Consider the following 14,652-nt stretch of genomic DNA (forward strand, 5'->3'; position numbering starts at 1 on the left):
CATTTAGTCTTGGAACAAGAATAAGCCTTGTCTCTGTCAAAGCCTGAACTCTCTGCACTAACACATTCTTGGATGCCTTTCGAGATACTTCCAGTAGAAATGGTTGTTTTTAGTTGAAACCCTTTTTTATTGAGGAGTCATAAAATTAATTCAGTATTACAAATGTGTCCTTGCTTTACAGTTGGGTAGAACAAAAAAAGAAGACTTATATATATACAACCATCCCATCATGTCATCCCATACATCTTGTCACACCAAAGGGGGCCATCAGTATTGTCCAACTTATCAGTTTGAGCTATTAATGTAATGGAGAAAGGGGATGCCAAATCCTTTTGAACTGTTTCAGTTTCTTTAATAGTGGGAACCATATTAGAGAAAGTTTTATCATTTCTTCCAGCCATAATTTGACAGGTGGGACTTCTGCCTTTTTCCAGAACATTTATTTGCTACAATAAGTGTATAAGATAGCAGTTGTTGTGAAAATTTACTAAGCAGGGAAAACTGATCGGAGACTTCCAGCACCACCAGAAGCAGGTCAGTTTCCGTTGCTGTATGCAACATACCCAATGTGTTAGTCCAAAATGGAGTTAACTTAAAACAGAGAACATAACTGTGAAGAAGAGTGGCTTCTTCAGTATGGCATTTGTCCCACAGTGAGGATACATCTGGAAAGACTGTGTAATTTTGTTTTAGTGTAATGAAATCTGTGGATAATCTTAAATTGAGTAAGACAGTGCTCAGAGCAGAGCATTTGTGTATGTGTGTATGTATTCGAAAGATCACCATCTATCTCCGTTCCTGGTTCCTTTTTCCCAGCATGTTTTTATACCCTGCACAAGAGGGAAAGGTTTTGAGTATTAATGAGTTATGAAGGTAATAGGTGTCCATCCTTGTAAAGAATACATCAAACTTTGCAGGTTCTATTTTCTCTAGATCCTAATCTCTGATCTTTAAGTACCTGAATAAGTAGTTCCTATGGATTTTGAAATAGGATTTAATCTGTTTCCACATGTGTATAATGCTATGAATTATGCTATCATTATCAAATTTTTGTCAGTGATAAGATCAGTGCATCTCTTAAGGAGTACATTCTTCTCTTTCCATTATGATTTAGGTGGGGTGCATAAAAGTAGCCACATTATAATAATGCAAAGTGCATTATTATCATGCACTAAAGTGAAATGGCTTTTCTCAACATTTTTATCACATTGATTTCTACTACTAGAAAGAGAGACCTTCAAAAGGAAATGCTATATTGTAACCTCGCCACAAGTAGGGGTAGTTGGCTTTGCAAAGTGACTATAAATCGTTAATATCCTCTGTTCCTAAGTATGTGAATCTGTCATGTGTGATCTTGAAGGGAGCACTGAGAGGTCACAGAATTTGAAAGGCATTAGTTCACTCTGAGACCAGTTAACCCTATGTCCCTAAAATGTTCTAAAATGAGTGACCGTGTCTAAGATGGCCAAGATAGAACACTGCAGTTTGGTTATGTACAGCAGGATATCATTCGCATATAGTGATATTTTAGAGAGATCTGCATTTAGGATGTCTTTGTATCCCTGATATAGGGTTGGAAGGTTACAGCTATCCAGAAACTTCTTTATAATTGAATCACCCCATATGGCCGTAGATGAATACAGTAAAGTACCTTTAACATTATCAGCATATAAGTCAACTTTATGTCAGTTATCTATTTCACGTTCCTGTGGCATCTCAGTGATTGCAGAACAATACAATACATCAGAGGATGTAAATGGACAGTCTTGCCAAATGTTCAGTGTGAGCACTTTTAGATAAAAAATTAAAATACAAACTTGTCAGCCACACTTTATTTTAACACTGAAACCCTCCAGTAATTTTAGGGTTACCAGTTGTGGTGCAGCTGAAGTTTAAGGGAGATTGCTTGGCTTGGAAACCCACATTTTGTTTTTTTCCACTTCCAGATACTGGACTTTTGTTATACAACTAAATAAGAGATGTGGACTGTCATGCTGTCAATAAATGTTTTTGTGTTAACTCTCCATGAGGTTTAATTTAGTTTTAGATGCCATTATCTCATTAATGTCTTTATGTTATTCCATGGGAGACTTCGGAAATATGCTGGTGTAAGGGTGGACAGGTGGAAAAGATGCAGCACCTTCTAGCAAAAAGTGGAGTTGTTTTGTTGCCTTGAAAAAGTCAGTTCTGTAATAAATGTCTTCATCTTAGTCGCTGTCTTTACAATGGATGTGTTTACAATTGAAATTTATCTAATTTTCGCTTGTATGATAAACTCTTGTATTTTTGTGTTATGTAGCTAAGTTCAAAGAGATCTGTCCAGGTGGAATGGGCTACACTGTTCTACCAAATCCACCTGTCAATAAGCCAGTTTACCAGGAGCCCGTTTATGTAATACCTCCTCAACCCCTGCCAACCACAGTGAGACTAGTGGAGGACTTTGGGAAACCAGACGACATTATACCAGGTGAGTCTCATGTACCATCCCCAGTGCATGTTCAATTTGTTAAGTTTGATTTCATATGTGAAGCAATTTAAGATGGCTGTTGATTTGGTTTAGTATTATACAGCGAATTACAATAATGCACACACATTATTGAAGTGGTGCAATTGCTTTACCTGACGTACACCAAAACTACTTGTTTTGTGCGACCAACAACAGCCAAAGATAATTAATCACCAAACAAGTGAGAAAGCGCTTCTTGAAACTGACAGCAATGTAACATAAAACAGGTCATAGGTAATCAGTGTCTACAAAAAAAGGAGAATTCATTTGCCAAAAAGTCAATGTACACTGTTACGTCATGGTACTAAAAGAAGACTGCTGTGCTGTCCATAAGCATCTGTTTTTTTTTTATCACGTAGCTACTATAGTAAAGGCTTTTTAACGTTTCTGCCATGACAAAGCCGTGTACCTCAACGTCTTGGATATTCATTCATCAATCAATCATGCTCATTAATTTTTGCTTGATAAATGATCTAAAGTCATTGAACTGAAATTAAAATAGCAAAATGCAAAAAACAAGAAACAAAACATGCATCACTTTGGTTCAGTTTATATCAAGTGAAAGAAAAAACTGTACACTTCTTTGTGTTCTATTTGTCTTTTCGTGCATCTTGTCAACAATGCAGGCTCCAGTAGCCATGATTATAGTTTGCTGTGCGTACTGCTAAGCAAATAAGAAAGACATTACTAGGTTCACCTAATCTGGGCGATGGACAAGAGGGTGGTAAATTTCACCAGCAGGCGGTGTTCTGAGCAAAGTTTCAGAAAAATGACACTCCTCCCAAAGTCTTTTGTATGAGTTATAGAAAGTAGAAATAGAAACAATGATTTAACTAGCTTAGTTTTGTGTGAATATCTCACACATAAACATCTTTTAACCATATATTAATGATCAAAATAATTCATGATCAGTCAACTAATCACTTCAACACTGCTCAGTTTCCATTGTGTGTCATGTGTTGTTTGAATGAATGGATGGAGTTGATTTATATCCATCATAGGGAGGCAAAATCACCTTTCAACCAGCCTGCAACTTGCCCCATAAGTGGTAGCATACAGTTTATTTGGAGATATGGAGATATTTAGGCATTAATATTCTGCATTTTGACATGCTCTTAAATGTCTTAACTCAATGTACTGTCAAAGAAATTAATATTTTTGCTTGTAGGCTTGATGAATAAGTAACAAGTATCAAGCAGTGTAACAAATTACCCCCAGTCTCTCTTGTTTGAAGTGCGGTTGTAATTTATCAGACTCACATTGCCAGTGTCCCACTAAAAATATCTACATTGTGGGATGAACAGCAATCTCACTTTTGCAAATTACAGCTCCAAAGTAGCACTAGAAACCCTGATTTATGATCCCTCTTGCATGTGATTAAGAACCCAGATCTTAAAAGAAACATCCCTCTTGTGACATTTGTTTGTAGAGGACAAGGATTAAAGTGCTTTGGCTCACTTCACATTCCCTTCAAACACAGCCCAGCCCACATCCCTTCAAAAGAGGGAGAGAGAGAGGAGGGAGATGAACCTGGCTGTGGCTTTAGGAGGCAGAGAGAGGGAGAGGAGCTTCACCCTCTCCTGTTATTATTCAGGACATGCTTGGCAGCCACTAAGGGAAGGGGAAACTTTGCAGCATCTTAGCCAAAGCCAGACAGAGTCCAAATTACTGCTAAGCTTCTCTGGAGCAGAGTAGCACAGAGTTTTCCAGGCACACAGGACAGGCCTCAAAAAACAATCTGACAGAAATCCACCACCCAAAACCTGTGCAGATTAGTGTTTGGATACCACCAGAAAGTAATGTGGCGCCTGGCAGCTGTATGCACTGGCATTTTGGCACAGTAGAAAGCCGTGCTGGGTGGGAGGAAGAGAGGAGGGATTTCAACAACAAAAAAATCCTCTATGTTGTTATATTTCAGACCTAAGAATGTGGTCTATGTTGTTTATGACCTTTTCACATCATGGAAACCTGGGCCTCTGAATGATTAAAGGGCGCAAAGGGTTTACTTTAACAAAGGTGTCGTATTTATGCGATAAAAGTTGTTTGCACAGGTGAGATTAATTGCAAATAACCATGTCTTTGCATTCCATCTATTGATGATTTATGGAGAGCCATAATCAATATGGCTTTTTCTTGTGATCAAAGAATAATTTATTTTAAATTCTGCAAACTGTCTTTTTAGTTTTATTTTATAAAACTCCAACCTGACACATAATTTCTTGAGATTTATATAAAAGTTATGGAAGTTGTTGGAAAATCTCCACACAAAAACTGATAAAATAAACCAAATGCCAGCAATTAGATTCAACAATGGGCCCCTTTTTCAGCACTGTGTATTTGGTGCTACATTGAACAGGTGCTGTAAAAACACAGCCCAATATACATTTAATTGGTTTTGTTTGTTTATATTTTTAATTAATTCAAGAAATTTAAATTAAATTTTTTTTAAGGATATCTGAAGACAGATTACCATTTGTAAGTGAGGGCTAATAAAGTGACAGCAGCTTTATATTATGAAGCAAAATGCTGTTATTGACACAAATCTGTATGAAAATTCATTTCAATATAATTTTCATATATGAGGTGAATAAGCTATGTTAGCTCATAGTCTGGTTAGCAAGTATCTAGCAAAAAGACAGCAAGCTAGCTAACTGGGATACTTGGTGTACTGACTAGTACCAGCCTGCTCCCAGCTAGCTAGCATGTTAGCTATTAGCTTGCCAGCTACAATAGTTTACTAACTAGCCCTGTAAGTAGTCATGACGTCACTAAGCTTTTAGCGACACCTTTCCTGAGCATGCGTAGGTGAACGTAGCTGTGCCACTAACTTCTTTTTAATTCAATTCTTTATTGAACAGAGTATATAGAAGTATAAACAAAGTATGGAAAACATAATTCCAAGCTGTGCCAATAGCTGTGCAGTATGAAGCAAACATAATGATGTCACTGCCATCATCAAAATCTTTAATGTTGAAACAGGTGTGCGGAACAATGTGTGGAATAATAGAATGTAATTTGAAATCAACTGACAGGACAATTACAGTATATTATCTTACAGATATACACTTCCATTTTTTTTCACACATTCACACTTTTTTTTTCTGTGGTCAGTAGCAACAACTGCACCTGATCAGGTAGGTTGGGCGCACTCAAGAGTGAAAATGTAGCAGTTTGCATGCACACAGACGCTCCTCTCAGCTGCTGAGGGGTGGCCACAATCACCTTTGCATGAAGTCAGCAACGTTGCTGCATGACTTTCAGCTGGTCAGCACTGAGCAGTCCATCAATGTGTACGTTTTCAATGTGTATATGTATACGTAAGTACAAGTAAAGTACATTGGAAATCCTTGACGTTGTCCCAAACAAATCCAGGCAGAAGTCTGTGTCAAAGTGGCAGACACCTTTTTTGCTTTCTGGCTTCCCTGCTGAGCTTTTTCATTCTTGCTCTGTTATTAAACTGCAGTCAGTTGCCATGCAAGCTGAATGCTAATCTGCTTCACAGCACAACACTTGCGTTGCATGACAGAAGCAGTGTGCTTCCATTGCAAAGCTGAAATGATTACATTTGGACTTAAAGATATGCATAGAGTACTCTGTTGACTTTGTTCCTTTGGTATTATTGTCTGTGTCTTGTCATTAAAGGAGCTGGTAGTTCCTGTGGTTAGTAATAGGCCAGTAGTTGAGCCCGTCCTGTCCCAGCTATCTCCGGGTGTGTCCACTGTCAAGATGGAGGCAGTTTACCCAGGTGTCTGCTCCTCTACCCTTTATACTTTGTGGTACCGTAGCCAATGTAGGACATCTCAGACTCAGCCTGTCAAGCTCAGAGCAACTTTGTTAGCCTCAGCTCTTCTTTAGTTCAGCTAATGTTTATCAGGACTATTTTTACTATAATGTTACTGTTAGAATGTTAATGTAAGCAAATATCTGTAAAAAGAACAAAATAATGTCTACATAATTAAAATTAAGCTAAAAGGACTGAAAACAGTTAAGAACACAGAATGCGGAGGAGTCTGCTGCTGACCAGATGAGTCTGATGTCCTGAAAAGGCCACTGTACTGTGATCTTTGTACAGTATTATTATTGATTTTTCCATTCATTCATTATCTTCTTTTATTTATGCCACAACCTCCTCCAGTTTTTTAAGCTTCAATCATGCTGTCAAAGAAGTGGAATGAAAAACTTTTTTATGGTATACTTGGTCAGCAGTGTTTCTAAATGTGTGCACATTCTCAACTCAAGCACAAAAAGACAGGGGTACAGTTCATAATGAGGCCTGATGTCCAAGCTAAAGTGAACCTCTGAATATAAAAATGGCATGGAACAACATCACACAACAAAGGAAGATTTATTTATTTATTTATTTTGGTTTTGGAGAAAAACAATGATGTACAAAGTTAATCCTTGTATCAGCTGTATATGTATAATTATTGTTAAAGGATATGGCTGGAGCTTTCCTATATCTTTATTACTGTTAACAAATCTCGTGCAGAGCAATGAATTGATATAAGTATTGTCTGTATCCAACCAAAGCCTTATTGTTGTATCTCATTGCTTCGTCTGTGACGCAGACCTCCATTGTTCAAAAACTAGTTTATCAAATATAATATGTAGTGTATAAACATTGTAAATACACTCTGCATAATGAATGCTTTTACTTTTATTACTTTAAGTACATTTTACTGCTTATACTTTGTAATTTGAATTAAGTTACATTTTGAATTCAGGACTTTTACTTGTAATACAGTACTTCTATATGTCAATATTTCTAGTTTTAGTTATGTAAAGGATCTCAGTACTTCCACCACTGATTGTACATTTCTTAAAGACCTTCAGTACAAAGTCAAGAGGCTGTGATATGTAGCACAAACCATGAAAGCTCTGTAAATGAAACTGCATTCTGAGCATGTGCAGAGGCATCTGCTGTACAAGGAACCTCTCTCCTGAGACTGAAAGTATGGTCACTGTTATTACCCTTTGGAGCCATTTCTAAACACACTAATGTGACAGCCATCTTCACAGTGAAGGAACATGTTACCCAATGCAGTGGTTTGACTCATTGGCGCCTTTTGAACAGTTTTTGGACAACAACAAAGTGCTACAGCACAATATCTATATATCTAACTTTGAATACATGCACAATACTTGTAAGTAGATCAATTCATTGTTGGTTTGAGATTTGTTAACAATAAGAAAAATATGGGACATTGCCAGCCTTATCCTTTAAACTTCATCCTGAAAGTGCTCCCTTATGTGGTAACCAATAAGGCCCATTGGACTGGATGTTTGTAGAACCATGCCGAGGTGATGAGTGCTTGTTAAATGGTATCTTATCCTTCTGAAAGTATCCATTTCAAAAGAGTATACAGTGATCACAAAGGCATATACCTGGTAAGCAACAGTCTACTGTGTACTCATCCACTGTTTTCAGTAGTTGAGTTTGGGTGATCACCTGCTCCTTGTAGTAATATTGCACTTAATAGCTGCCAGGTAGACAGTCTTAGTCAGTGTTGCCTGTCTACACAGTTCTAATGCACTCTTGTTTGCATACTTGCGCTCTTTCTGTTAGCTTGAAGGAGTCTGGTCATTCTCCTCTGACCTCTGTCATCGTCATCAGCGTGGTGTCATTCACAGAACTGCTTTGCAGTGCAAAACCTATGGATAGCAAAAGCGGTCTGACATCACCAATACTACTGAAAGAGCCAAATTGTATTATATTGTCTGTCATGCCATCAAAAATATTTTACGACTAAATAAAGACATTAACATACCAATAGAAATCACCCTAACCTTAAAATGAAGTTTTAAAGTGTTATGAGAAATCACCCACTTACTGTTGCCAAGACAGTTTCTGAGAAAGAGTAATCTGCTAAAGTCAGTATATTGTTATGGGCAAATACAGCTCGACATCAACTGCATAACAGATGTGTAATCTATGGTGGTGTTGTATTGAAGCCAGCAGTTGTAGGAGCAGTGAGTGATCAAAATGTAATTAATAGTCAGTGTACCATTTGTTGAAATATTTAAGGGTATATTTGATGGAATTAATGTCCGTTGCTTTGTGTTTTCTCCATCTGGTAGAGGTTTTTGTGAGGACCTCTCCTCCTGCCCCAGTGGAGATCCTCCCATCTAATGCAGGCCAAGACATTGCTCCAACCCAGTCAGCTGGTAAGATTAATAACTTTTTTTTAAAACTTTTCTCTTTTCTTTAAATTTTGTCCTCTCCTTCTGTGTTCTGCTGTTCTGGATCAGGTTGTGCCTCCTATTCGTAAATCTCGTCATTTTCTAAATCAGGTTTTACCATTAAAACTTGAGAAATATCTTTGCTCGTAAAGACATTTAGTAATGTGTCAAGAAACATTAGTAGCAGTGAATTATGTAAACAGGATGTCAGTTAAATAACAAAATTACAGGTTTAGAGGGGTAAACAATAACTTTAATACGTCAGGCGGTTTGTGACACAGAACTATTTGAGAAGTCATCCTTGGAAACAGTTCAGAAAAGGTCAAGCACTTTCAAAAAAAATTTCATAACAAGTAACCTCTATGTAAGATGATCTACTTTGTGTGATCCCGTTTTAATTTAGAAATGTGTAAAACTACACTTGCTGCACACTTACAACTAGTTATACTAGGCTAATAACCTGAAGAAAGGCTGGTGTAGCCATCTGTTTTGAAGGTTCTATTATAAGTCAGTGAACAGGTGAGGCACAGCTGAGCGGTCGCTAATATAAATGTACTTGATATGTACCTGACTCCTTCCACACAAGACACACAAGCACAGACATCACTGAAAAGGTTTGAATGAAATGAGCTATACTGGGTGGTTGGATGTACTAGTTTCACACATTGTTAAGTGATCCAGTAATATGTCCTTGGCATGTAATGAATCCTGAAAGTGAGTTGCTGACAGGTCATATACTAAAAAAAGTAATGGAAATGGAATTTACACACAGATTTTGACTTGTAATCTAATGGCTTTGTCCTTTGGCGTTCCTCTGTCTTGTCTGCTAGGAGATATTTTTTTTAGCTCTGACATCTTTAGCAGTGTTGTGCTGCTGATAGAGGAAAAACTTGGCCTTTATTTTGAGTCACATTTCACCATTTTTAGGCATACACATTTCTCTTAACTTGCCCTTTTCAATAAGGATATGTACAAAATGCCTCCAAAGTCTAATTATGCTGTAGACTGTTTTCTACTGCCTCCACTCTTAGCTAAACTGGCTAAATATAACTTAAACTTATGTCTGACCATAGTTTAGCCTAACACCATTTACACTTTTGTACAGACAAAACAAGACAACATGTGAGCTTAGAGTCCGTGTAAAGTAAGAATAAATATGTGTTCTGAGTTTGACATACCACAGAAAAGTGTGTTGTTAACCACCCTGCCAAATTTGAATGATTAAAAAAATCGGCAAATATATGACATTAAGCTTCAAAATTGTTTAAAAATCAGCCTCTTTCTCTGCTGCCAAACGCTGTGGGAGTGTCCGCCGAGTTCGCTGAAACCCCGCCCACTACCAAGTGTCACCTGTCAATCAAAGTCACCACCTCTACCAGAAACATGGACGTTAGGTCTCAGAGCTTTCTGCTGCTAACTCAGCTGCTAACTCGGGGGCCTGCCTCGGCAGCTAACTCAGCTAACTGGCTAACTGTAGACTGTAGTAGTAGTTGTGTGTGCTGAATGTATTTATACCTCTACAGCAGCTAAATCCTGAACACAGAAATGTTGAAACACAGTTTGTGAAGTCTAGCTCCACAATTCAAATCTAAATGGTTGAAATGCTTTTTACACCTTTTTTAGAAATACATTTATGACGTATTTAATGTGTTTAGAAGAAAATGTCTGAATTCACTTTACACAGTCTTTAAGAGTTGTTAATTATGGATTTTGTTACCTTTGATTACAGCCAGGATAGCTGTTTCCTTTTTTTCCAGTCTTTGTGCTGAGCTATGTTAGCTTCATGTTTAGCACACAGACATGAGAGTGGTATCAATCTTCTCATTTAACTTTAGCAAGAAGCAAATAAAGCATTTCCTTGAATGTTGATTTTTGACAAAAATGTAAATTGATATATAGTACTCATGAGTCATATGCATTAATTGTATTCAGTTAATCATGTTGTAGTCTGCTGCTAAAGGCTTCTTTGTGGCACACATTGTGAACATGTGGTACTTTTATGTTAAACATTTAACTTGTGGTACAGTGGTATGTTGTTACCTCACAGCTCTTTATGGTATTTTGTGGGACCCATTATTAGCTAAGAACTGCTGCTGCATTAATACTCTCTTCTCTCTGTCTTCTGGCCCAGAGGTGGATGAGTGCCAGATCGACCCTTACATTTGTGGTATGGGGATTTGTTACAACACGGCCGAGGGCTACACCTGCCACTGTAATGAGGGTTCCCGTCTGGATGATGCCCAAACCACCTGTGTCGGTAATGGTCAAAGTCATTTATTGAGTTCAAAGCTCATATTTTCCATGTCCAATAAGTACTGTATCAGTAAAGCCTATGTGATTCAAGGATTACTTGTGATTACTGCTATGTATGGGTGTAAGGAGATAACATGTCACAATCTTACAAAAGATGTGACAGGATTCATGTAGAAGTTGAAAAGGTATCATTGAAAACTCAAGTATAATGCCCCAAAAAGCTATATAAACAGTGCAGAGTGAAAGCTCAAATATTATAAAGCAGTCTTGCATATTGATTTTCAACATTGTCCACAGTGGTATACTATATGCAGAGATACAGAAGGGGCAGCAGCCTCGTTAATAAATGTATGGCAAAATCTTTTGTCACTGTGTGAATATACTGAAAAAGATCTAAAGGGGTTTGCAGTTTTGAGCTTCATCTCCTTCCTATTTCAAACACTTAGTGTGGGTGGTCAGAGTTTCTGACATATTTATGTGTGTGAGGACATTTTAATGTAGTGGTCACGGTAAAAATCGCAAGACCATATAACACACTTCCATCACAAACATCCTGAAATTCAACTTTTTATGATCAAAACTTGAGGAATTAGATCCAATTACATTTTTGAGGTCTACCATTCTTTTGTGCAGAGAGCCGACAGGAACATGGCTCAACCAGAGAAGGATTGTAGTCTGCAAGTTATACGAGCCCAGACATGCTAAAGCTCAAGAAAGCTTGAAAAAGGTCTTTGCACTGGAATGATTAGGATGCCATCTTGGAACACAGTGGAGAGCTCTGCACAGGTCCAAATTTAACGAACCTGCACCTGCAAAACTTTTTACCGCAACTGACCCCATTACCTGCTATTATCTCTAAATAGAATCTGATCCTTACTCGACCCATTAAAAGTCTCACTATCAGATCTGTAATTATAAGTAAACACACGGGCAATGTAGTTATTCACTTTAAGGTGCTTTATTTTAACTTGTGCAATTTGTCCACATCCTCCTGCTAAACGGATGTCTGATCATATCACTTCAATTATAATATTTGAAAAAACACAACAGCAAGTTTCACTGCTAACTGAATTAAAGCCTCTTTTTCTTCCCGACAATGGGCGCAGCACCTGTGCTCCTGCAGTGTGTGTTTCCTCAGTTCAATCTAGTTTTCTGCTCTCAAAAGCTTAGATTTTTGGACACTTTTTACAAAGCAGAAAAGTCACAAACAATGTTAATCTCACAATCTCTGATCACACCAAATCACCCGTTCATCCCATTTGGCCTTTGATGATGTATTGTCCACAATTTTGTATTCAACACTAGTGTATTATTTTGTTTAGGTCATCCTTTTTCTGATCCATTAGCTGTAAGCCTACATAACTATTTTGTCAATGACTTGTGAATTACTTGACCAGGTGTGAATTGAGGGGTGAAAGTTTGTGTAACAGGAAATAAAAATAGGTGAATGGTGACTAATTAGGCTTGATACAATTCAGCTGGTTTAGATGGGTTTTTTTTCTTAAAGTGCTGCTTTATTTTTATTTCTCAAGGGAAAAAAAATTCTCCTGTTAATCCCACCCCTGCTTCCCGTTCCAGTGAATTCATATGAATATTATCTATTACCAGTCAGGTGCCTGCAGGTACCAGACCCGCTGCAGGGCTCAGGATCCTGTTGACTTAATATGTCCAAGATCTTAAATCGAAATGAACTGAGTAACATGTAACAAGCTTTTCTATTAATGTCTTTTTACTACAAAATGACAATGCCACAGTTGCATGAACAGGTAAGCAGTGGGTTTATGTCTCAATCTTCTCTGTCTCTGGTGTTTGTGTGCAGATGTGGATGAGTGTTTGGAAAGCCCACTTTTGTGCTTTGGCGGTCAATGCAGAAACACAGAGGGCAGCTTCCTGTGTGTGTGTCCGCAGGGATTTCTTGTTGATGAATACGGAACCAGTTGCGTGGGTAAGTACTCGCAAATGATGCTGCCAAAGGAAAAATGTTTCTGTGAAAGATTATATTACATGTACGCTGTTTTCCCTGTGTATGCATAAACCCACACACACACACACACACACACACATGCACGCAAACGTGTAACATACAGTATGTAACACACACCCAGTAGCTGAAACAGTCATTGATGGAATGAGTCCTGATTTTTGAAATGCAGCAGAAAAGTGGTGATTGGACCAAGCTATTTCACTGTACTCTGTGCCTCACCAGTTGCGGTCTTTGAATGTTTTTGCCACATTGCATTATTAGGGGTCTAACCCTATTGTATCTACTAGGCTTAATAGTTCCGTCTTCATTAAGGAAGTTCTGGGTCAAATTTAGGAGGCAGGAACTTCACAGGAACATCCTCTCACTCTGTCCTCTCAGCCGTTGTCTCCATTGCAGAGTAGGACCTTCATAGGACCCACCGGACTCTGGAGGTGATGTAATCATTCTGCAACAGTTTTGATCGTTGCATAATCGCTTATTTAGGTGCTTTCTGTTGACGTCACATCCCGCCTTGAGTATACCCAATCAGCACAGGGTCAACCTCAAGCCCCACCCAGCAATTTTTCGGGACCGCACGGAGTACATACCTCGAGGCAGAGACTCATTTTGCCCCCGTAAAAGTTCTGGGAGATAGTTTCTCAAGGGGTGGTTCCTGCTATGGAGACATGCGCAAACAGTCATGGCCCCTGTAAAATTACCCCAAAGTTAGCTACCATTCCCGAAGTTAGTTAGTTAGGCAGATAGGTTGGAAGTGTTACCCATTGCTCAGACAAAAAAAAGGTATACCAATCAGTATGATGGAGGTTTTCCTGGATTCTGTGGTTCCAGATTAATCTATCCATATAAGCCCATTTGTGCCTAGATAGATTTTCCGCCATTTTGAATTGTGTCCATATCTGTTTTTTTCGCCGCTACTCCTACAAATTTTGAGCAATCAGCATCAAATTTGGCACATAGCACATCTGGATCAAGTCGGACAAAGGTACTTTTTCAGATATTTGATATTCCATTCGTAATTCCATATGTGTTTGATGGATGTATGGACAGACAAAATGATCAGCACTTACATATCCATTTCATGTCAATACCAAGTGCAGCGTCAAGCATTAGGACACTATTTACAGTATGCTATGTACGAGCACAGCCTCTGGCATCAGTCAAACACAAGCTTTAAACGCTAACAAGTGCATACTAATAGAATTAAAAGTCAGTGGAATTTTTGGACGAGACCGGCAACCACACTGTTACCCATGTCTGCACCGCCCTGCTCCCTGCTTCATCCCCCTTATTGGGATATAAATATGAGGCACTCTGTCATTACGTGGTTTCCTGCCATTTCAACGCAGCTTTCCCCACCCACCAAAATGATACTGAATTAGGGCTGTGAGGGCAAACAGTCCTGATGGTTATTTCCCCCACAGCTGTAATAAAATCTCTTCTCTTCAGCAGTTGAGGATGAGGGATAAGATTATGACTTCTTTGAGAGGTTTTATACACATGTGGATATGTAACCAAGGTATCTATTAATAAGATTAATACAAAAACAGGCTCACCAGTAGGAGTTTTTGGACATACGGTATTATGGAATCTTTTTAAAAAAGAGTCATTACAATGTGGTGCAGAGTCAACTAAAGTGATTTTCTATTTCTATACTATACATTTTTGACTCTTGCATCTGTCTGCACTCGTGCTATTATTATATAGAGTACAAGTACTTAATTTTAACAGG

General features: G+C 38.2%; 1 protein-coding gene across 1 annotated transcript in view; it reads left to right on the top strand.

Annotated features, from left to right (window-relative positions):
• The window catches only part of ltbp1 (latent transforming growth factor beta binding protein 1), a 137,781-nt gene that overhangs the window by 90,222 nt on the left and 32,907 nt on the right, over positions 1–14,652 (top strand). The window contains exons 13-15 of the mRNA XM_053333628.1: positions 2,300–2,467; positions 8,585–8,671; positions 10,818–10,943. Coding sequence (XP_053189603.1) covers positions 2,300–2,467; positions 8,585–8,671; positions 10,818–10,943 — 381 coding nt within the window. The remainder of the gene's footprint in view (positions 1–2,299; positions 2,468–8,584; positions 8,672–10,817; positions 10,944–14,652) is intronic.

This window comes from Scomber japonicus, chromosome 14, assembly GCF_027409825.1.
Source record: "Scomber japonicus isolate fScoJap1 chromosome 14, fScoJap1.pri, whole genome shotgun sequence".
Lineage (NCBI taxonomy): Eukaryota > Metazoa > Chordata > Actinopteri > Scombriformes > Scombridae > Scomber > Scomber japonicus.